Source organism: Cynocephalus volans, chromosome 6, assembly GCF_027409185.1.
Source record: "Cynocephalus volans isolate mCynVol1 chromosome 6, mCynVol1.pri, whole genome shotgun sequence".
NCBI classification, from domain to species: domain Eukaryota; kingdom Metazoa; phylum Chordata; class Mammalia; order Dermoptera; family Cynocephalidae; genus Cynocephalus; species Cynocephalus volans.
The window spans coordinates 63031771-63056988 of NC_084465.1; the positions used below are offsets into that span (position 1 = coordinate 63031771).

Genomic DNA, 25218 nt, shown 5'->3' on the forward strand with positions numbered 1-25218 from the left:
AGAGATTTACATTTACCTCAACACTGTGTATCTGCCTCAACTCTCAAGTGACTGCATTAGCAAGCCATTATCCCAGTTTTTTGAATAACTGGATTTTTATCCTGAAATCAGAGTCCACATTCTCATTACTGTATATATTCTGCCCAGTAGCTTTTATATCCTCCATTAGCCTGGAATTTAACCACATTTGTACCTCAACTCTCATAGATAGGCAATTCAGATATTTGGTCTAGTTTTGCTGTTTGTTAATGGTACTCATGCACTTCTTGGTTTTTGTCATGTGCATTGGCCTCGTATTTGAGCTTGTGTTCCCATGTATTTATTAAGTGCCCCATCACTTCATCTGACCCTGTGAAAATCTGCCTAAATTCTTTGTGCTACTTTTCTTGTCTGGTCAGTGATATACCTATAATATTGGCTTATGGCCTGATTTCTTTCTATAGTGGGCAAATCATTTTGGAGAAACAAATATGCATCTTTTAGTTTGTTCATTCATTCTTTATACATATTTATTTGGTATGCTCTATGTGCCAGTCACCGTTTTATTTGGCACTGGGATAATAGAGAACCTGCAGAATAGTAGGAGGTGTGAATATGTAAGCCACCATTATCCATTAATTTATGTAATCCATATTAAATAGGCACATATTCTAGGCTAGACAGTACATTGTTTAGCATTATGGACACAAAAATGAATAAAACAGTTCCTTCCCTCAAAGGACTGCGGTAACCATAGATATGAAAACAGTTTAATTTCATGTGGCATATCTGGTGATAGAATTAAGGAGGAATGGGATTTGATAAGAGATGATGCTGGCGAGGTAGAAAGGAGCTTTTATGGTATATTAAGGGGATTTGGCATCAAAGGAAGATGGTAAATCACAGCTGTTTACTAACAAGGGAGCTGGGCATAAGTTGTTTGAACTCCAATCCCTTTTCTACTTACAAACTTGAGTTTGTGAACTTTCTAAGCATTGGCTGATGCATCTGTAAAATGCAGATAAACATAGAACCTAACTCATAGGGTTGTTGTGAGAAATAAATGAGATATTTCACATACCTGGCACATAGCTTATGGTCAATAAGTATTTGTCATTTTTATTCTATAGGCAATGAAAGAATTCAAGAGGATATTAAGCAGGGGAATGATATGACAAAAACTGTTTGAATAACAGAGCATACCAAAAATTGTAAGGACAGTGGTATTGAAGAACACAAATAAACCCACTGGCAATGTCTAGCAGGAATTGATGCTTGTAGAAAAGGCTTAGGCTGGAGTCGGAGATTACAGATATATGCCAGCCTGTACCTATAATGTGAATGGGACACGCCTAGGAGAGTGTGTGAAGGGGATAGATCAGTTGACTGAAGATGGAACTGCATGGAACAAAAATTTTAGGGGTAATATCAGAAGGAAAAGAGCCTATAAAGGAGACAGTGTAGAAATGGCCAGAGACGTGCTGGTGAGCCTCACTATATTCCTTTAGTTGCATTGAAATTAAATATCAATTTAATTAATATAAGATCTGCTATTAGAGAGAAATATAACCAACATTTTTGCCTTTTTTTTTTTAAAGGATTTTGCAGAAAAGGAGAAGTCCACAGCAAAAGCCCTGGAAGATGTAAAGGCAAACTTTTACTGTGAATTATGTGACAAGCAGTATCACAAACACCAGGAGTTTGACAATCATATCAATTCTTATGATCATGCTCATAAGCAGGTAAGCCAAAGTGGGAAAATGCTTTATATTCCTGGATTTATACCTTCAGAACAGAACTGTATGAATTTGGCCATATTTATTGTCATCTAAGCACTCTGAGGTGAGACCATTTTATGTCTTTTTTTTTTTCTTGGAAGACTGTGTTTTCTGTTTAAATGTTACGTGAAGTCATTTGTTTCCTAGAAGTACCATAAAACTGGAGGTGAATTTAGAGGTAATCTAAGAGTAGATTGACTTATTTTAGAATTATATATACAGGGAAACCAGGACCCAGTAAAAACAGCCATATTCAAAATCACCTAAATAGCTAGTGACAGAACTGGAACCCTGGAGTAATAGTAGGACAGAGTCTATTACAGAATCTATTTCAATCTCCTTCTTTCAAGGATTCCAAGGTATAGAAAATGCTAGGTTTGGGGGGAAAGCTCTTCTCAGGAAAATGTTACATTTTCTTAAGAATACCTCCTTAAGAAAGTTGAAGTTGTTACTCAGTAAAAGAACCATTGCAAACAGACCAACAAAAAAATTCAAAAGGGCAAAGTAGCAGAGTAGCAGGTAGAAACATTTCAGCTCATTTTCTTAAGTGGTCATATGTGTCTGTATATGAGTGCAGATATTCTACACATGGGTACTAATATTCTCTACTTGCATCTGTCTGTGAAAGGGGAGGCTATTGCTCTCACCTTGTTCCTTGCTGATTGAGGTATGGGGATATTGGCAGTTGAGGAATTAGGGGTGTTAAATATCAGTGACTGAGAAAGAAATTCCATGTAGCCAGAGGATTATTGCTAACTGCTGTGAGAAGGTACACAGTCCTGTTGCCAAATGGACCTGACATATTGAGATCTGTGGGTAAGTTTTATATACTCTGTATCTAAAATATTTATTCACAGTGAACAAAAATAAACATTCTGTCTAATATTACTAATATTTATTGAGTGCATACTAAATATAAAGCCTTGGGAAATGCAAGGCTGATGAAGAGACAGCTTCTGTCCTTAAAGACAAGACACATGCATAATTGGCTGTGTTTCTCTGATAAGTGCAAGATTAATAGGATAAATTGGTTTAGGACTGTGATTCCCAAATTCTAGTGTGCATAATAATCACCTTGGAACTTGTTAATAATGTAGATTCCTAGAATCTTTCCCAGATATTCTAATTCAATAATTCTGAGATAGGGCCCAGGAACCTGCACTTTAAAAATGATTATAAAAATGAAAAAATTTAAACATATGAAAAAAATGGACTATGTAGCTATTACCAAACTTCAACAATAATCAGTTTTATTTACACCACTACCAGCCACTCCCACCTCCACCACTGTTACAATATTTTGAAGCAAATTCTGGACACCATACCATTTCATCAGAAAGTATTTTAAGATGTATAAGAGTACTTTTAAATCATAACCATTACCATACCTAAAAACTAAAATAATTTCCGAATATCAGATAGTGATCTTGTTTCCTTAAGTTGTCTTATAAATGTTTATAAATTTGGGTTCCTTGAAATCAGGATCCCCAAATATCTACACTTCTTGTTGTCATGTCTTTAAGTTTCTTTTAATATATTTTAATCTGTAGGGTTTTCACCCCTTTTAAAATTTTACTCCTTGCAGTCTGTTTTCCACATTTGGGATTTTGTAGAATTCTTCCCAGTGATGCCTTTTCCAATTTTCCTTGGTCTTCTGTATTTCCTTTCAATTGATTGTTATAGGTATAGATCTGGTCAATTTAGATTTATGTATTTTTCTTGGCAATAATATATTAGAGGATATATTGTGTCTTTTCATAAGGAGGCATATGATGTCTGTTTTTCTCTTTTTATAACCTTAAATTTGATCAGTGGGTTCAGATACTATCAGCTTGATCCACCCATCATTAAGTACACCACCAGCTTTTTTTCCCCTACTCATTTTTGTAGCCATCAATGATTAATTACTTAAATTCATTACTTCATTTGGAACTGTATAATGATGATTCTAATTTCTTCATCTCTTCTTCATTTATTAGGTGGAATAGTCTATATAGAGAGAAACCTCTCATAAGCATTGCTCCCTAGGGGATTTTATGCAGGTGGTCTTCAGGCTGCATATTAAGAAAAATTACTCTGAGGATCTGGAGAAATAAAAAACCAGGGAAGGTCTCATGGAAGAGTGGCATTTGATCTGCGCTTTACACATACATAAGTAGATGTGAAATAGAGGCTCAAGATGGAATGGCATTCTTGAAAGTGGAAATATTAAAAAACTAAGGTGAGGTTGAGAACTGTAGAAAGTATTGGATATGAGGCCTCCATACCAGGTCTGCATGCCACAGCATCCCCTGTACTCTGGAATTGTGCCTAATCAATTTACTTTTTTATCACTTTTTTCAATCTTATTTCCATTGACTTTCCAAAATGTTGAAAAAGCAACCTTTCCTCAGTCCTTCTATTCTATCTATATGACCACATCTGTTTTTCTTCAGACTTACTGACATTCTAAGTTTCTGAACATGCACCTTGATCAAGCTATGGCTGAGTTGCTACTGCGTGCTACTGTGCTAGTTGTGGAAAATGGACAAATTTGGTCCCTATTTTCAGGGAGCTGATAATCTAACTGGAGAGACAGGCAAGTCAATAGACTTTATAATATGTCAATTTAAATGTTGTAAAAATTGTATGCTTCAGACACAAAAGAGCACACTAAACTGATTTCCGAAAGAAGAAAAGTGAGCTGGATTTCTTAAAGAATAAATAGAAGTTAACCATGTAGTCAAGAATAGTAGGTCCTATATGGTAGAAAACCTATATCAAGGCACGGGGGCAGTTCCAAAGCATGATCCACTGAGAAGCTGCAAAGGATTCACTATGGTCGCTAAAGCCATCATCACTCGCTTGAGAACTCTTTAGAAATCTTTAAGTATATCTTGCTCTCATCCTTCATTTGGCATTCCCATTTGGACAATTCGTACTTAATCTCACTCTTGAATCATTGCTAGGGTGTTCTACCTCCAGTATTTCCCCTGCTCCAAACCAATTTAGCCATTTAAGGCCAGATAAAAATTTCCAGACCACCACATTTATACTCTCACTTCCCTCCTAGGAAATCTTCAGTGATCGATGACTGACTTTTAAAAATTGAAACATAACTGATTATACATGTTCATGAGGTACAGAGTCGACTATCAGTATTTGTGTGCGGTATGTGACGATTGAATCAGTATAGTTAGCATGTTCATCATCACAGAAGAACGAACTCATTCCCCAAGTCCAATCTCCCTAACACCCGCCCTCCCCACTTCCCCTTCTAGTAACCACAGTTCTGTTCTCTCCTTCGGAAAGTTCAACATATTATTGTGTTCTTTCTTTCCTTCCTTCCTCCCTTTCTTCTTTCTCTTTCTTTCTTTCTTTCTTTCTTTCTTTCTTTCTTTCTTTCTTTCTTTCTTTCTTTCTTTCTTTCTTTCTTTCTTTCTTTCTTTCTTTCTTTCCTTCCTTCCTTCCTTCCTTCCTTCCTTCCTCCTTTCTTTCCTCCCTTCCTTCCTTCCTTCCTTCCTTCCTTCCTTCCTTCCTTCCTTCCTTCCTTCCTTCCTTCCTTCCTTCCTTCCTTCCTTCCTTCCTTCCTTCCTTCTTTCTTTCTTTCTTTCTTTCTTTCTTTCTTTCTTTCTTTCTTTCTTTCTTTCTTTCTTTCTTTTTCAGCATCCACTTATGAGTGAGGACATGCAGTATTTCTCTATCTGTGCCTGGCTAATTTCACTTAACATAATTTTCTCCAAGCCCATCCATGCTGCTGCAAATGGCAGAACTTCATTATTTTTTTATGGCAGAGTAAGAGCAGTATTCCATTGTGTATATATACCATATCTTCTTTATCTAATCATCTGTTGATAGATGTTTAGGTTGGTTCCATAATTTGGCTATTGTAAATAGAGATGCGAAAAACACAGGAGCGCAGGTGTCCCTTCAACATGATGATTTCTATTCCTTTGGGTATATACCCAGAAGTGGGATTGCTGGATCATATGGTAGTTGTGTCTATAGTTGTTTGAGAAACCTCCATACTGTTTTCCATAATGGCTGCACTACTTTACAGTCCCACTGACAGTGTAGGAGGATTCCCCTTTCTCTGTATCTTTGCCAGCATTTGTTATTCTTTCTTTTTCATAATAGCCAGTCTAACTGGGGTGAGATGATATCTCAATGTGGGTTTGATTTGAATTTTGCTGATGCTTAGTGAGATTGTGCATTTTTTCATATACCTATTGGCTACTTGTATGTCTTTCTTTGGGAAATGTCTGTACAGCTCCTTTGCTAAATTTTAAATCAGATTATTTATTTTTTACTGTTAAGTTGTTTGAGTTTCTTATGTTTGGAATAATAATCCCTTGTCAGATGTATAGTTTGCCAATATTTTCTCCCATTCTTGTCTTTTCACATTGTTGATTGTTTCCTTTGCTGTGTAGAAGCTTTTTAGACTGACTTTTAAGTGCAGAACTACTTAGCCTGTCATTCAAAACCTCCATAAAGAGGCTTCTGCCTCCATTTCCAGATTTATCTCCTGTAACTCCAGAATTTCCCTACAGCTTCTCAAAAGATGCCTTATGCTTTCTCACCTGCTGTTCTTGGCTCATAATCTTCCCTCTGCCTGTGATACCCTCCCATCTTGCAGTTGTATTTCAAAACACACTCATGCATATTTACTGCATAGATTGACAACTTATATTTGGCTACTGAAGGAGTTGATATCTCATGGTAAATTAATTTAACACAGCAGTTTTCAAATTCCCGTTGCTCAAAATCTAATAATATTATGAACAATTTTTTTACATGATGCCCACTAAAGTAATAAAATTTGTTACAGACATTTTTAGACTGTTGTCTCAGATAATGTTGAAATACTACCATATAAAGAATATTTTCGTCCCAAATATTTTGAAAATCACCTCCATTTTAGATGGAGCTGAGTTTAAAATTTCCCTTTTAAATGAAACTGAATTTTATGTATAGATAAAAGAAGTATGCACTAAAGTAAAACATGCAGGAGTATTTTTCATTTTTTTTTTTAAATTCCAATCTAAATACGTCCATTTGGTTCTTGCTTCCTTAAGGGCTCATCTAGATTGTGATAATGATTATGATGGTGGAGGGGACTTGGCCGAGAGTATTTTTTGGCCTGAGTAACATAAACAATTTCCATAATTTTATTTTCCATATGGATTCAGATGAAATATCTGGCCTCTTCTGTTGAATTTCCACCAATATGTTCTTTTTGGTATATTTAGAATTAAATCCAAATTCACATGGAATTCATTCCTTTACTCATTAATAGAACAGCTTACAACTAGAAACAAAGTAATATTTGAATTCCCTCTGTTTTTCCTTCTTTCCTTCATTCAGTTAAACAGTGATTTCTAAAACTTTCATATTGTTCTGTATCTAAATACCAGTCACCATGTGTTTAATTTATTTTATTGCAAAGATTATATCATTCATTGTTGCAGTATAAAAACGATACTGATTTCTGCATTTTGATTTTGTATCCTGCAAATTTACTGAAATCATTTATGAATCAAGAGTCTTCTTGTAGGGTCTTTTGGCTTTTCTATGTATAGGATTATGTCATCTGCTAACAGGGACAGTCTGAGTTTGTCTTTTCCAATCTGGATGCCCTTTATTTCTTTCTCTTACGAGATTGCTTGGGCTAGTACTTCCAATACCATGTTAAATAGGAGTGGTAAGAGTGGGCATCCTTGTCTTGTTCCCTTTCTTAAGGGAAAAGAAGCTTTTCCCCATTCATGATGGTATTGGTGATGAGTTTGTCATATACAGCTTTTATCATGTTGAGATACTTTCCTTCTATATCTAATTTGCTGAGAATCTTTATCATGAAAGGATGTTGAATTTTGTCAAATCCTTTTTCTGCATCTTAGAAATCAAGAAAGTTAGCCCATTTACAATAGCCCCCCAAAATAAAATATCTGGTAATAAATATAACCAAAGAAATGAAAGATCTCTATAATGAGGACTATGAATCGTTGTTGAAAGAAATTAAAGAGGACACAAAAATATGGAAAGACATTCCATGCTCCTGGACTAGAAGAATTAACATCATGAAAATGTCCATAGTACCAAAGCAATCTATAGATCCAATACAATCCACAACAAAGTATCAATGACATTCTTCACAGAAATAGGAAAAGCAATCCTAGCATTCATATGCAACAACAAAATCCCAGAATAGCAAAAGCAATCCTGAGCAATAAATAAATAAATAAAGCCAGCAGCATAATACTACCTGACTTCAAATTATACTACAAAGCTATAGTAAACAAAACAGCATGGTACTGGCATAGAAACAGATATACGGACCAATGGAACAGAATAGAGAACCCAAAAATCAAACCACAAAATTATAGCCAACTGATTTCAACAAAGGCACCAGGAACATATATTGGGGAAAAGACTGCCTTTTCAATAAATGGTGCTATGCAAACTGGACATCTACATGCAGAAGAATAAAACTAGACCTGCACCTCTAGCCATATATGAAAATCAACTCAAAATGAATTAAATACTTAAATATAAGACGTGAACTCATAAAACTCCTAAAAGAAAACATAGGGGAAACATTTCAGGAAATAGGACTGAGCAAACCTTTATGAATATGACCCTAAAAGCACAGGCAACAAAAGAAAAAATAAACAAATGAGACTATATCACACTAAAAAGCTTCTGCACAGCGAAAGAAACAACTAATAGAGGAAAAATATAACCTACAAAGTGGGAGAAAATATTTGCAAACTGCACTTCTGACAAAGGATTAATATCCAGAATATATAAAGAACTCAAACAACAGTAAAAAAATAATAATAATAAATAAATAACCCGATTAAAGTGAGCAAAGGAGCTAAATAGGAATTTCTCAAAAGTAGATATACAAATTGCCATCAGATACATGAAAAAATGCTGAATATCACACAGCATCAGGGAAATGCAAATCAAAACCACATTGAGATATCATCTCATCCCAATTAGACTGGGTATTATCAAAAAGACAAAGAATAACAAATGTTAGCAAGGATACTGAAAAAGGGGAACACTCCTGCATTGTTGGTGGGACTGTAAATTGGTGCAGCCATTTTGGAAAATGGTATGGAGTTTCCTCAAACAACTACAGATAGAATTGCCATATGATCCAACACTTTCACTATTGACTATATACCCAAAGGAATGGAAATCCCCATGTTGAAGGGGTAGCTGCAGCCCTATGTTTATTGCAGCTCTATTTACAATAGGCAAGAGTTGGAACCAACCTAAATGTCCATTGTTGGATGACTGGATAAGCAAAATGTTGTATATATACATGACGGAATACTACTTTGCCATAAAAAAGAAAGAAATACTGCTATTCACAGCAACATGGATGAACTTAGAGAAAATCAGATTAAGTGAAATAAGCCAGGCACAGAAAGAAGAAAACTGCATTTCTTCACTCATAAGTGAGAGCTAAAAAAGAAATAAATAAATAAAAAGAGAGATTCAACAATCACAATAATAAGTTGAACTTTCAAAAAGAAAGAACAGAACTGAGGTTACCAGAGGTGGGAAAGTGGGGAGGTGGAGGGGAGGTAGAGAGGAATTTGTAAAGGGCCATGAAAAATGATTACATTGTACAATGTTGAAAATACTAATTATCTTGATTTGAGCATCACATACTGCACACTGGTATTGATATTCAACTTGGTACCCCACAGATATGTACAATCAATTACGTTACAATAAAAAAGTGAAAAAATGTAAAAATATACTATTCATAGTTACACTGTAATTTTTTACAAGTAAGTCAACACATAACTTTAAAGAATAAAGTAAAACAGTCTGTGATTCATAGCTTCAAATAAACCCCATTAAATAATATTTTTCTATAATACAATCAAAAATTAAGATATTTTTCTTAGGTGTTATTTGCAGAGAAAGATAGCTCATCAGTTACATAGTTAATTTTTTTTTTGTATTTCCTCAATGAGAAAAAATAATGAATTTCTGGCTGTGACAACCCATTCTATATATAGCTGATGATTTTGGAAACAACTCAATTATTCTAGCTATTGCCTTAAACTTCTTATAATTCTGTTTAAATGCTGAGCATTATTTCTAAAGTGATTTGAATGCATATACAAAGTAAAATCACTTGGAAAAAGACAGCACTGTAACTATTAATATAGGTAATATGTCAATAACAATTCCTTGTGAGACTACCTACAAGTCATAATCCCTTTTTCAAGACTATTAGCTACAATTATATAATACTGGAGCATATAACACACATCTTCACATGCAACAGAAGTCTCCTCAGCCCTAGAGACATTCTGGCTCATCTCAATTTAGAAATAACAAATGAGCCAGATCCCTTTACAATTAATCCATAAAAATATTATCAATAATAAAAAACAAATCTACTTTCAGATTCTCCACATGTGATGCTTAATCCTCCTAATCTCCCTTTGCTTCACAATAGGATTTACTTTCACTCAGGAGGAGCTGTTCACTTGTCAAGCCTGGATTAGAATTCCAACTGCTTCATTCTTAAAATACTGTTTTGGATTTGCCTCATCTCTAGTTGCTCTGGATAACATATCAAAACAGATCTACCTTTGTCATCTTTACTCTGAGGGGAAAAGGCCCCCCAAACTGCTAAAAGAATTCAATCTAATTACCTCTTGCTTTGTTCCTACAATTTGATTTATATTTTCCCTAAATACTGCCTTAATTGGCCCAGTAATATTTTTCAGTATAGCATGTTTAAATTACTAGTCCTCTTAATGTGGCAATAAAATGTCAGTTTAGATGACTGAGGGGTTAGCAAGATAGAAAAAATAAGACTGAGGTGTTCGGAACGAACACTCCCAGAACCATAAAATAATACTTATATACCCTGCTGTATTTTGCATTCTGTAAAACCAAATTTCTGATAGATTTTGTTTTTGTGTTTGTGCGTGTGTGTATTTTTTCCCTGGAATCACCCATTAATGGTTGGATCCTCTATGAGCAAAGAAATGCAAAACAAAACAACCAGCCTTAGTTTCCTGCTCATATTCGTTGCTCCTCAAATACTGCTTTCACCTTGGCTAAGAGGCTTTTTGATGTCCAGGATGTCTCCCAACTGAAAAATAAATTAATAATCTATGTTCTGGCTCTTTCTGTCTCATATATGCCAAGTGCTTTCCTGCTTTAGTGTGCCTGCAATAGTTGTTCTCTATGTCTGGAGTAGTCTTCTATGTGTCTTTCAACTTTCTGATACTTCTTTGTATTCATGTCTTGGGTTGAATGTCACCTCTTCAATGGGATTTTTCCTTTTCACCCTACTTCTAGTGGTAAGTTACTAGTTCTCCAAAAATCCTGTTGGCACTATCTGTAGTGGTTACATTGAGCTTGTAATGGTTCTACAGAGCTACTTGTTCAATGTTCAAGAATTTTGTGAGCTGGTTGCTTAACCATTAGTAGCTTGAAGTCACCCATGTTGGGAGATCTGAGAGCACTACAAATCAGGATTTCTTCTATTTTGTTTGTTTGTTTGTTTTCCAGAGAGCTGGTATACCATCACAAAATTGTTTATCACTCAATAATAGGAAAAAAAAATCATTTACTTTTTGAATTTTTTGACTCCCTACCCTTTCCCTGCCATTAGCCCTAGAAAGGGAAGGGCGCATGGTTGGTTCTATTAGCCACTGTATCCCTAGAACTTAGGGCAGTGTCTGGTGCATAGTAATAATTCAATAAACTTTATAAGAATGAATGAGTAGCTGAATAAGTGAGTTTATAGGTAAGGCCATTGCAATCTGTCCTATATCACTATAATCACTCATCACTGAGTAATTATTTTGAAGTAGATAGGATAAATACCATAGTGAACAAGGTAGGGTTCATATCTCATTATTTGTAATTATTCAATAAAAGCTACCTTGAAAACACATTTTTATAATTTAAGAAAATACCTGAGCCCATATTAATGTTAATGTGGTATGTCACCCTAAAAATTTTTAATTTTTCTGTGAGAAATTGCCAGTCTTCAAGGGCTTTAAAGCAATCAAATGATCAGCAGATTTGTGATTTAAAAAAATTATTTTAAAAGCAATTTACAGTTATTACATAAGAAGGAGAGCTTGACTCTGTGGTCAGATGGGCATTTAAGAGTCCAAGAAAGAAGATAGGAGTTTTTTTTAGCACTAACAATAAACGGAAGAGAAAAGGTATAGATTCTAAATATTGTCAATGTCTTAGAAAATATGAACACATAGTATGCATCACAAGTGGTCAACCAAGTACAAATATAAGGAGATTTTTAAAAATTTGGTTGTCCTCTGCATCCAGTGCTCATGCTTTGTTTGTTTCCTTTGGTGGAAACATATTTCTGTGTTCTTTCTCAATCTTTGTGTCTTTATGTTGCTGCCTGGTCATTTGAGGGGTTGCAACCTCTTCTAGCTTTTATAGGTAATTACCAGAGCTTTGTCTAACGTTTGTGCCGCACCCCCATTTCTGTGGTAGGGAGAAACAGCAGATCTGTGAAATGTCTGACAGAGAATTCAGACCAACCCTCTTAAAGATGTTCACGGAGTCACAAGAAAATAAAGAGAGAAAATTAAATGATATCTGGAAAAAATTCTGGAGCAGAACAAGAAACTTGACAAAGGAACAGAATCAATTAAAAAAAAAACAAATAGGAATTCTAGAAATAAAAAATACCTTAACTGAATTGTAAAACTCGATAGAATGCTTCAACAGCAGACTTCATTAAACAGAGAAAAGAATCAGTGAGCTTGTAGATAAAACACATAATTATCCAATCAGAGGAGCAAGAAGAAAAAATAAGAAGTGAAACAGAAATATAGCAAGTATGGGACTCTCTAAAGTGAAATAACATTTGCATAATTGGCATATCCAAAGGCATGGAAAAAGGAGGACACCTAGAAGGTGTATTCAAGGAAATAATGACTGAAAATTCCCCAAGTACGGAGAAAGATGACAGCTTCCAGATACAGGAAGTTCAGAGGTTGCCAATCAAATTTTATCCAAAGAGGAACACCCCAAGACACATCAAAATCAATTTATTAAAAACCAAAGACAAAGAGAGAATACTGAAAGCAAAATACCTATAACATTATTCACAGAAATAGAAAAAAAATCTTAAAATTTATATGGAACTACAAAAGACACCTTATAGCAAAAGCAATCTTGAACAAAAAGAAAAAAGGTAGAGGCATCACACTTCCTGCCTTCAAAATATATTATAAAGCTATAGTAACCAAAACAGCATGGTACCAGCATAAATAGAGACATATTGACCAATGGAATAGAATAGAAATCCCCAAAATAAACCCACACATTTACAGTCAACTGTTTTTCAACAAAGGTGCCAAAATTATACAATGGGTAAGGGACAGTCTTTTCAACAAATGGTGCCGGGAAAGCTGGATATCCACATGGGGTAGATTGAAACTAGACCCTTGGCTCTCACCATACACAAAAATCAACTCAAAATGGAGCAAAGGCCTAAATTGAAGACCCAAAAGTATGAATCTACTAGAAAGAAAACAGGGTAAATTCTACTCAAAGTGGGAGTGGGAGTGCTGCTTTGAGTGAGACTACAAAGGCACAGACAACTGAAGCAAAAATATGTAAATATAACTATATCAAACTGAAAAGCTTCTGCACATCAAAGGACACTATCAGCAAAGTGAAGAGACAACTTACAGGATGAGAGAAGGTGTTTGCAAACTACACATCAGACAAGAGGCTACTGTCCAAGGAAATTAACTCGACAGCAAAAAAATCCAAAAAAACCCAAGTAACTCAATTAAAACATGTGCAAAGGACCTGAACAGACATTACCTCACAAGAAGGCATAAAAATACCAACAGACAAATGAAAAAGGGGTCAACATGACTAATCATCAGAGAAATGTAAATTAAAACCACAATGAGATATCATCTCACTCCAGTTAGAATGGCTATTATCAACAAGACAGAAAATAACAAATGCCAGCAAATATGTGGAAAAAAGGAACTCTCCCGCACTGCTGGTGGGAGTGTAGATTGGTACAGTCTCTGTGGAAAACAGTATGGAGATCTCTCAGAGAATTAAAAGTAGATCTACCTTATGACCAGCTGTCCCACCATTGGGATATCCAAAGGAAATGGAATCAATATATTAAAAAGGCATCTGCACTCCCATGTTCTTTGCAGCACTATTCACAATAGCCAAGGGATGGAGTCAATCCAAATGCCCATCAAAGTATGAATGGATTTTTAAAAGTGTGGTATATATAAACAATGGGACACTACTCAGGTATATAAAAAATGATATCCTATCATTTTCAGCAACATGATGGAACTGGAAACCTTTATGTTGACTGAAGTAAGTCAGGCACAAAAAGACAAATACCGCATGATATGACTCATATGTGGAATCTAAAAAAAATAAAATAAAAAGTGGGTCTCTTAGAAGTAGATCATAGAATAATGGTTACCAGAAGCCTGGGCAGGGGGGTGGGGTGTGGAGAAAAGTGTTGGATTAGTGGGTGCAAAGCTATGCTATGTACCCTAAGTGAATCCCTGTACAGTATATGCATGTATTGAAACAACATACTGTACCCACAAATATGTACAAGTAAATGTTAAAATATTTTAAATAAAAATATATAAATATACAATAAATAAATAAAAATAAAAATAAGGTTGTCAAATGTGAAAAAGAATGATACTACCCAGTACTGACAAAATATGGGAAAACGTTGCTTATGAGGGTGTAAATTTTAATTTTTTGATGTTCAACTTTTGATTATTTATTAAAAACCTTAAAAATGAATTTTTTCTCAACAATTTCATTTGGCCTATTTTCTGGGAAAATAATCAAGTGAATTCCAACATTTATGTACAAGGATATTTAAAGTAAAAAAATTTAGAAGCAATCTAAATATACACTGAAAAGACATGGACTAAATTATGGTACACATAAACTGGAGAAATATGTAAGAATTAAAATTTTGTTTTGAGTCTATATTTTATATGAAATTTACTTCTTAAAAGTGATGCTTGGATTTTTGTTTGTATTAAAAATAAAAGAACACAGAAGTATGAAACAGTAAGTAAAAGAATTTAATAACAATTTGGCTCATATCTTTTCAGATAAGTTTGTAAATATTTACTATAAAATCACAAACTTTAATACAACAATATAAACATAAAATGTGGTTATGATATACATATTATTCTACTTTCATATATTTTCACTTAACATCATATCTTGTCAATCCATAGAGGTCTATGGTTTACTGTGTCATTAAATGAATACTCAGAATTTATAAATATTTTTTTAGCTTAGCTTCATAAGGTACTAATGTTACTTTGTGATTCTATTTTCTTTCTTGTACAACGACATTTTCCTGGTATTAGAAATTGCTTAACTTCTGTATTTGCTTAATTTTGTATCATTGACTGTTACTAATTTATCCCTGAATTATCTGCCATATATAAGAACAACTTCTCATTACAAAAACATAGATAAATCGGATATTAGGTCAGTTCTACATCCCTGCCCCTTTGAAACATCTTTGGTAGAGTAATCTGTCTTTCAGCTTCAATCTGGACGGTTTGCCCTTCAGGCCTGCTGCACTGCTGTTTTTCCGATACTTATTTTCACCATCATCCTGTGAATGCTATTGCTTCTCTTTTAGATTATATTCCTTGTTTCCTTGATCCCATTGCTTCCTATGTCTTATTTTTACTTTCTCCTTTTAGTGGAACCTATTCTCTAGAAGCTTCCTAAGAAAGGATGCATACAAGATACAATTTTGGGGGCCTTGTCTATCAGTAAAAGTAAACGCATTTATTCTATCCTCACACTTGGTTTAATTTTCAACTGGATTACAGTTTTTAGTGTTGCTATTGAGAAGTTATATCTTGAATGCTAATTCTTTCTGGAAACTTTTTGGCTTTTCATCTTTTTTTCTTACAACAAACACTTAGTTCCTGCTATGTGCCAATGTTCCTGCACTGTTCCCAATGCGGGGGATACGGAAAAGAGCAACACACAGTCATCTTCATCTTCATAGTGAGTGAGGGAAAAAAGAAAATGAACACATAAAATAAAAAATATATATGTGATAAAAGATGGTTCTACATGCTATGGAGAAAAATAAAGGCATAAGGGTATAGGGAATGCTTTGGGTTGAATAGAATTTTAATTAGGGGTGTCAGTGAAAAATTTAAATAAAAAGCAATTATAAACAAAGGCCTAAAAGGCATAAGGGAACAATCCATACAGCCATTTCTCTGAGGGAGAGTGTTCCAGGCAGAGAGAATAGCACTTGCAAGATTTGGGAAATAGGGCCATGTACAGTGTTTCAAAGACCCCTAATAAACTAACATCCTACAATGAATTGCCTTGGTATGAGTCACTTTTCAACTACTGTGCAGGGCATTCCATGCTATATTTCAATTTAGAAAATCATGCCATTTGTTTTTGGAAATTTTTTTATATTATTTATTTGATAATATCCTCCTCTTCTATTTCACTATTTCTCTGTTCTCGTTTATGTAGATATTGGGCTTTCAAAATTAATCAAAATTTCTCATTATTTTCACTAATTTCAATGTGTTTGCCTTTTATGTCAATGTATTGAAAAAATTTTAGAATTTTATCTTCTAATTTTTTTTTTTTTACTGAATATTTTTTCAAACTGTGTATACAGAAAGACAGAAAGAGACAGAGAGACAGGGAAAGAGTTTGTGGTTTATCTGTGGTTTACATGACAGAGACTTTTCTCAAATATCTTGTAATACTGGATATTCATTCTTATTTATAAATGAGGGACCAAAAATTTAATCGGGAGCTTTGTTGTGCATGGGTTGGGTTTGGCAGATGGCAAGCTTTCATATGGTGTGGTAGGGTAATAATTCATGTATTTCCCTAGGTGACCTCCAAGTGTCAACATCTGAGGATGTTTTGGAAGCTATCCACAGAAAGGAGGTTTGGAGTCTCATCACAAGGCAAAATTTTATTTAATCTTCTTATTTTAGATGGTTTTATAGCTTAGCCCTGAGCTATACTGGATGTTTCTAAGACTAGATCCTGCAATTTCTCAGAGAGCAAGTTCCAGTCTTCTGCTGGAGTAGACTACGGGGACTGCTGGCCCAAATGCTCCTTTGTAGACTTCAGGCAATCCTCCTTTTCCAGATCTCAGCCTCCGTATTTTCAGTTCTACGTTCCTAGCAGGAGTTTGTTGGATTAATGTCAGCTCCTCCTCACCTCAGTCTCTGGTCTGCCTTGTCTGTTACATTTGCATATATTACCTTCCTGCCTCCCTTCTCCTTTCTTTTTCCTTCCTTTGTTCTTTTCTCTCTTGCTTTGCAAATACCTTATTTATATCTCAGCAAAATAGATTCAATGCTACCTTTCTCAAAGAGCTGTTCTAATGATTAAATGAAAGAATGCATGAAATCCCCTTAACCAATGCCTCGCATGGAGCAACTACTCAACAGAGCTGAGGGGGTCACATATTACAAGATGCACTTTCCAATGGAAGCCAGAGGGTCATTTCTCAAGAATATTGTGTGAGGGATTTTTTCATTACATGGGAGGCTAAACTGAAGAACCTCTTTTATCTCTGAAATTATGAATGTGCAAATTTATAGGTAAATAGAACTTTAATTTAAGGCATAGACTACGCAGTGAGGGGAAAAAAATATTAATTTTTTGTTGGCATTACGTCCTTCTTGCCATAACCTCTAGATGGTATGTTCTAGTTACCTCCTGAACACAATTTAGCAACTTCACATTCATGTATGCCAGATGTCAGACACCATGGAAAACTATACAACAGAGTCTTGGTTCTTTAACATGTGTATATATATATATATATATATTCATTTGCAGATACATAGGTTTACTTTTATTACCTATTTTGTAGTTTTTTTTCAACTTACATTCTAACTTCTTGATAGTATTTCAGCAGTTACACGTTGATGCTGAATGAAACATGAACAATGTTTAACTACATTCAACTGCAGTGTCAGTGATAGACTCTATTATCCTATTGTTCAAGATTGACCGAGGGCCATATGACCCTCCTTATCTATTAAGTATGACTGAGTATCCGCTGAGTACCTGCACTAAACGAGATCCTCCTATAACACTCTAAATTAACTGCTGGTAGTTTAAATAATAATATTATGTCCATTGTAATCAAATGAGCCAAAATATTGTAGAGCTGTGGATTAGGCTGGAGCGCAATGCCCACAGATGTTAATAATAAGGCCAGAAAATAAAAAGGGGAGCAATACTTCACAGAAAAATTAGTTCTAATTCATTATCTGTCTCCTATTTCTATGCAGTTATGCCAGTTACATACAACATTCATTTAATTCACTTTTCAGTCATTTATTCAAAAATCATTTGTGCCAGATACGGTGTATTCCATAGACACAAAAATAAGTAAACAGTTATTCCAGTTTCCAGTCCATCATGGAAGCTTGGAAGTTGTTACTCCCATTCATACAACAAGAAAAAAACCTGAACAAACTGAAAAATCAACTATTCCTCTTAGATCCATCAGAGAACTGAGGTTACAGAGCAAACTGCTTTCCCCAAAATTGGAAACCACAGGTGGGTACAGAGAATCACAACTTAACAGAGCTGAAGCCCAGGAGCAGAAGCTCCCATGGGAATGAGGACTGGTATAGGAAAACCTAAACTGTAATTGATGAATTTTTGGATACTCAGTGTGGACCAGGTTTAAGAGTTAAAAACTCCACATTGGGGGCAGTTTTAGGCAGGCCCCCATGCTTACCTAATTGGATGCGTGTGGAGAAGAGAGGTAGAAGAAACTCTGAGAAGCACTTGTGTAGGTCACAGGCCAGGGAACCACTAAAGACTGAGACCTAATCACAGGACCACAGAATGCTTTGCCTCTCCCCAACTCTAACACATCATTAAGGCTGCTTCAAAATCACAGAAACATAGAACCAAAAAAACTGCATATCTCTGATCTCCTTTAAGAAGTCTCTAGGAAATCACAAAGACAAAAGAGGATGCAGAAACAAAAACACTAGAGGAAAGTTTAGTATCTGACAAATATAGCTACAGCAAACAGCAAATTCAGCCTAATCCCTAGTCAGACAAATATTAAACCTCACACTAATGACCTATTTATGTCAGTTGCTTTTATCCAATACATCATGTCTGGCTTTCCAGAAAAAAAGTTGAAAATCATAGTAAAAGACAAAACACACTTTGAATAAGCAGAAAAGCATCAGAACCAGACTCAGATATGGCAGAGATGTTGAAATTATCAGACTGGTAACTTAAAACAATTATGACTAATATGCTAATGGCTCTAGTAGAAAAAGTGAACAACATGCAAGAACAGATGAGTAACATAAGCAGAGATAAAAAAATCTAGGAAAAATATTTTAATTGTTAAAATGTTTTTAACAAACTATCTGAAGTGAAGAATGTCTTTGATGAGATCTTTGAAAACTCATGGGCAACCACTAAAAAAAGTAAAAATATGCTGAGAGTACAAAAAAACAGAACCATACGAAATGCTCTATTAAAACCAGAGAAGGCATAAAAAGAGAAGACAAAAACAAAAAATAAACAAACAACAAGAATAATGATTAGAAAACATGAGTAATAAACATGGTAAATGTTAATCTAGCTATATCAATAATCACTTTGAACATTAATGGCCAAAATATACCAGTTAAAAGACAGAGACTGCCATAGTTTATAAGAAAAAAGACCCAACTCTATGACGTGTACAAAAAACCTACTTCAAATATAAAGTCACAGATAGATTAAAAGTAAAGTGATAGACATATACCATGATCACTAATCAAAAGAAAACTGAAGTAGCTGTATTAGTTTCAGACACACCTGACTTCAGAGCAAGCAAAATTTTCAAAGATTGATTAAGGGTCATATCTCCAAGAAGACATAAAAATCTTTCATCTATATGTACGTGCCTAATGACAGAGCATAAATATGTGAGGCAAAACCTAATAGAATGACAAGGAGAAATAGATAAATCCACTGTTATACTTGGAGATACAAACAGCTATGTGTCATTAACTGACAGTCTAGCAGGCAGAAAATCAGTAAAAGCATAGTTGAACTAAACAATTCCATCAATCAACTGGATCTAATTAACATGGGTATAATACTTCATCCAACAGCATAAACACATACATTCTTCTCAAGGTCATATAAAACATTCACTAAAATCAACCACATTCTAGTTAAAAAACACACTTTAAATTTTTTTAAAATAAAAATCACACAGAATATATTCTCAGACTCCAATAGAATGAAACTAGAAACCATAAATGTACAGTTGGAAACCCCCAAAATAGTTGGAGATTAAACAACACACTTCAATATAACACATGAAGAAGTCTCAAAAGAAATTTAACATTATTTCAAACTAAATGAAAATACAACTTATTGAAATTTGTGGGATATAGTAAAGGGTGCTTAGGAAAAAATTTGTAATATTGAAAGTTATATTAGAAAAGAGGAAAGATCAAAAATTAATAATCTAAACTCCAACTCCCCCAATAAAACCTACAAAAAGAAGAACAAATTAAATCGAAAGTAAAACAGAAGAAACGAAATGAAAATTATACCAGAAACCTTTGGCATTGAAAACAAGAAATCAAAAGAGAAAATCAATGAAACCAAAATCTATTCTTTAAAAAGATCAATTAAATATATAAATCTCTAATCATATTAAGTAGAAACTAAAAAGAGAGACAAAAGACAGAAATTGCTAGTATAAGAAATGAAAAAGGAGCTATGGATCCCATGGACATTAAAAGGATAATAAAGGAATATTATGGACAACTCTATGCCCACGAATTTGATAATGTAGATTAAATATAATAATTCCTTGAAAGATACAACCTACCAAAACTCACACAAGGAGAAATAGTTAATCTGAATAGGTCTATATCTATTAAAGACATTTAGTCAATAATTAATGAACTTCAAAACAGAAAGCACCAGGCCCAGATGGGTACACTGATGCGTTCTACAAAACATACGAGGAAGAAATTATGCCAATTCTTTGCAATTTCTCCCAGAAAATAGAAAAGAGGAAACACTTCCTAATTCATTCTATGAGGTCAGCATCACCCTAATACCAAAAAAAGACAAACACATTTCAAAAAGGGAAAACTACAGAACAATATCTCACGAATGGAGATGCAATAATCTCAACAAAATATTAGAAAATTTAATCCAACCACTCTATGCGCTGGAGTGGATGCAAAACTACTTCTTAAGAAAAACCTTGGTTCTGTTTTTGAGTTCTCCAAGCCTATCCCTTGGCAGAAGCCCATCTCCACACTGAGGCAGACTTATTTAGGCTTCAAATCTTTCATAATAAGACCAAACCACATGAATATGCCTTTAAACTGTGAGTATAATGGCTATAATCAATATATACCAAGAAAATCTCAAATTTATGGTTGCACAATATTTATCAAAAGAGGATTTCATAAAAGATACACTGTGCATTTATTTTTCTGTTCAGACTTACTTTCTGAGGAAGTCAGGCAACCATGTATCCTACTTTAAAAAACCCATTTTTGTAGTTAACTCTAATGTCTCAGGATTGGTAAAAAAACCTTTTAGAATGAAAAATTAAATGCAAAGAAAGTAGGAAAAAAGTACATTGTAAATATTAGGGCAGAAATCAGAAATCAATTTAAAATGTTTAAAAAGTAGAAAATAATAAATAAAAAGAAAGTTAGTTTTCTGTAAAGATCAACAAAGTTGATAAACCTTTAGCTAGACTTACCAAAAACAAACAAAAACAAACAAAAAGGAGACATAGTCACTAAAGCCAATGAAATAGGGAATATTAAAAGTATTATAACAAAAGCTTGTACAATTTTATGCCAAAAACTTAGACAACATACAGGAAGTGGACAAATACCTACAAAGACAGAAATTACAAAAGCCAAGTGAAGAAAAAATAGGAAAACTGGAAAAACTTTTATTAAGTGAAGAAATCAAATGAGTGACTAAAAATGGCTTCACTGGTAAATTCTATCAAACATAAAGAAGAAATAATACCAACCTTAGAGAAACTCTTTCAGAAATTGAAAGAAGAGGGAACACTTCCCACTCATTTTCTAAGTCAAGTAATTCACTGATACTAGAGCCACACAAAGATACCTCAAGAAAGTGAACTATAGTTCCCTCATAGATATAAACACAAAAATCCTTAACAAAATATTATCAATTAAAGCCCACAAGTTATAAAAGATATTTTATACCATCTCTAAGTGAGATTTACTCCAGGAATGCAAGATTAAGTTAATATTCAAAAATCAATTAAAATAATATACAACATTAATAGAATAAAGGGCAAGAGCCATATGTTCATCTCAGTAGATGCAGAAAAAGCAGCTGACATAGAAATCCACTTATGATTTTAAAAGAAATAAAATGACCTTTCAATATATTAGGAGTAAAAAAAATCTCCAGCTTCATAAAGGGAATTTATTAAGAAACTATATCTAGCATCATAGTCAATATCAAAAGAATGAATTCTCTCCACCTATGATTAAGAACAACACAAAACTGGCCATTCTACTACTTCCATTCAACACTACATTGGAATCCTGTGCAAAAGAAGCAAACAAAAAAATTGAAGGCATGAACTTCAAAGATAAAGTAAAACGGGCTTTATCTGAGGATGACATGTTCTTGTATACAGAAAATCCTACAAAATGTTACAAAAAATATTAGAGAAAACAAGTAAGTTTAGCATAATTACAGCACCAATATAAAAAAGTAAAATTAATAGAAAAATCAATTGAATTTCCATGCAGTGGTAACAAACAGAAAATGAAATAAAAAATTCATTCACAATAGCATCAAAAAGAAAAAAATATTTAGCAATAAATCCAATGGAAGAAATAAAAGATGTATAAAATGAAAACAATGCAAAATTTCTGCAAGAAATTAAAGATGATCTAAGTAAATAGATATATCAAATTTAAAAATTGGAAGACAATATTTTTAACAATTACAATTTCCTCAAATTAATCTATAGTTTCAATACAATTCCTATCAAAATCCAAACAGACTTGTTTTACAAACTGCAGATTCTAAAAAGTTATATCAAAATTCAAATGACTAAAACAATTTTTAGAAACAAGACCAAATTTGGAGGACTTATAATTGCTGATTTCAAAACTTGCTATATAAATCTACAATCATTAAGTAAAACAGAGTAGTATTGGCATAAGCATAAACATATAGATTAACGTAACAAAATAGAATCCAGAAATACAGTAAAATATTTATGGTTAATTAATTTTCCAACAAAGCTTCCAAGGTAATTCAATGGGACAAAGATAGTCTTTTCCTCAAATTATGTTAAAACAATTGATAGGCACATGCAAAAAATTGAACTTCAATCCTTGCTCCACACCATATACAAAAATTAATAATCAAAATTAGGTCATAGATCTAACCATAAAAGATAAAACTATAAAACATGTAGAAAAATACAGAAAATGTTTGCAATCTTGAGTTGTGAACTTGCGTGTATATTGAATTCAGGAAGAAGATGCGATTGGTCACAAATTAGACACAACTTTGCCTGACACCAATAGTGTATAAGATCCTTCCTGCCAGTAAAACCCTATTAATAATTGTGCGCCAAACATTGACTGTCATTTGTATTGTTATTTAATATGAATTACTTCAACACCCTAAAAAGGACACAGCATTGAGAGGTGAGGTGGCAGAATTTGAGCATGGATTGTAAATATAATAAGGCCTACTTCCTTAATATTTCTCAAACCAGTCTGCTCCTTTTTTGTTACCATGGCTCCAACCTGAAATAGTTCTTTGTAATATCTTAGCTGTATATCTACAAAAGTCCTCTGTCTTATCCTGTTTCTGTTACTGTCTTACTCTCTAATTTGTCATTCACATTTCATCCAGAGTGATTTTGAAAGCAAAACTTACAACATTTCTCATGTGTAAAATCCTTTTGTGATTCTCCAGAAGTTTTACTATAAAGGGAGATTGCTTATAGTATCATATTCCACTACTTCTGAAAAATATATTTTAACAACTTTGAAACTGGAAAGATTTCTCAAGTCCCGTCTATTCTCAGCTCTCTGAGAGTTTTCAGCTGGAATGGATGTTGGGTTTTGTCAGTGCTTTTTCTGCATCTATTGATATGATCCTATGACTTTTATTTTTTAACCTGTTGATATCATGAACTATACTTTTTTAAATGTTGAACTAGCCTTGCATGACTGAAATAAATCCCACTTGGTCAAAGTGTATAATTTCTTTTACACATTAAAATTTTAAACTCAAGCAATATAACTTTTTGACTTTTACCCAAAGTAAGCCAGATAATATAATGAGCTTATTCTCAAAATGAATTTATTAAATATAATCCAATTAATTGTTGAAGTACATATATTTAAAATGATGCCTTTTTTTGAGTTCATTATTCTGTGGTATTGTAGTTTTTCTTCCATTTGTTGTGGTTAAATTCCTTTTCTTTTGTAGTAATCAGCCAAATGGGAGGAAATGTACAGAACTGACTACTACTCAATGCTCAGAGTAGTTAAGGACTCTTGGAATCAAACAGGTTATAACCTTCAATTTAGTAATCTACTTAACCTCCTTGAGCAGTAAATGATCCTGCTTCAAAAGATTTTCATAAAATTAAATATGATTATAAAATTTCTCAATGTAGTGCTTAATCCAATAAATACTACTATAATAAAACTTTTTAAAAAATCTGGATGTAATATAATCTTTATCTTCCTATTCTCTATGAGAGTGTCAGTTTTTCAGCTCATCAAATATCATCAAATGACAAACCTAAAAAGTTGAAAGATAACCAAATCTTTCTTTACTCTAGTAGAAATTTCTATCTAGTCTGTCAAGAGAGATATAGAAGGGTCTGAGTCTCAAAGAATCTTGAGGTATAAAATCTTTATAAGCATTAGTAGACACTGGGGTGTATTGTGCTTTCACCTATTATACTATAGTCCAGTCTTCTTCATAGAGTCAAAAGCTAAAATAAAAGGAAACAAGAACATATTTTTCCATAAAAGATTGGTATAAATATGAACTATATCTATATCAAAAGTCTGAGCGATCCTCAGACTTCATGGAAGTCTATATGTTCAATGCATAATTAAGGAAAGTGGAATACATTTGAGATTAAATTTAGAATAGCTAAAGTGCATAAAATTTTAGCAGTATAAAAGCTACCCTTTACAAAAACATTCTGGATCAGAGATATATAATTTTAAAAAGTAACTTAGTTAGACATAATAATAGCAGTTATATTTACCTATTCTTCAGGACAGTTTTTAAAAAAAAATAATTATGAGGATAAAAGGGTATCCTTCCTGTACAGGCAAAACCTAATGACCATCTTAATTTGATCCAGAATAGTTTTTTTGAAGAA

The 25218-nt window shown here is 33.6% G+C and overlaps 1 protein-coding gene across 1 annotated transcript in view; it reads left to right on the forward strand.

The window, feature by feature from the left end:
- Positions 1–25218, forward strand: part of ZNF804B (zinc finger protein 804B) — a 553895-nt gene that overhangs the window by 443748 nt on the left and 84929 nt on the right. The window contains exon 2 of the mRNA XM_063098735.1: positions 1578–1721. Within this exon, the coding sequence (XP_062954805.1) occupies positions 1578–1721 (144 nt within the window). The remainder of the gene's footprint in view (positions 1–1577; positions 1722–25218) is intronic.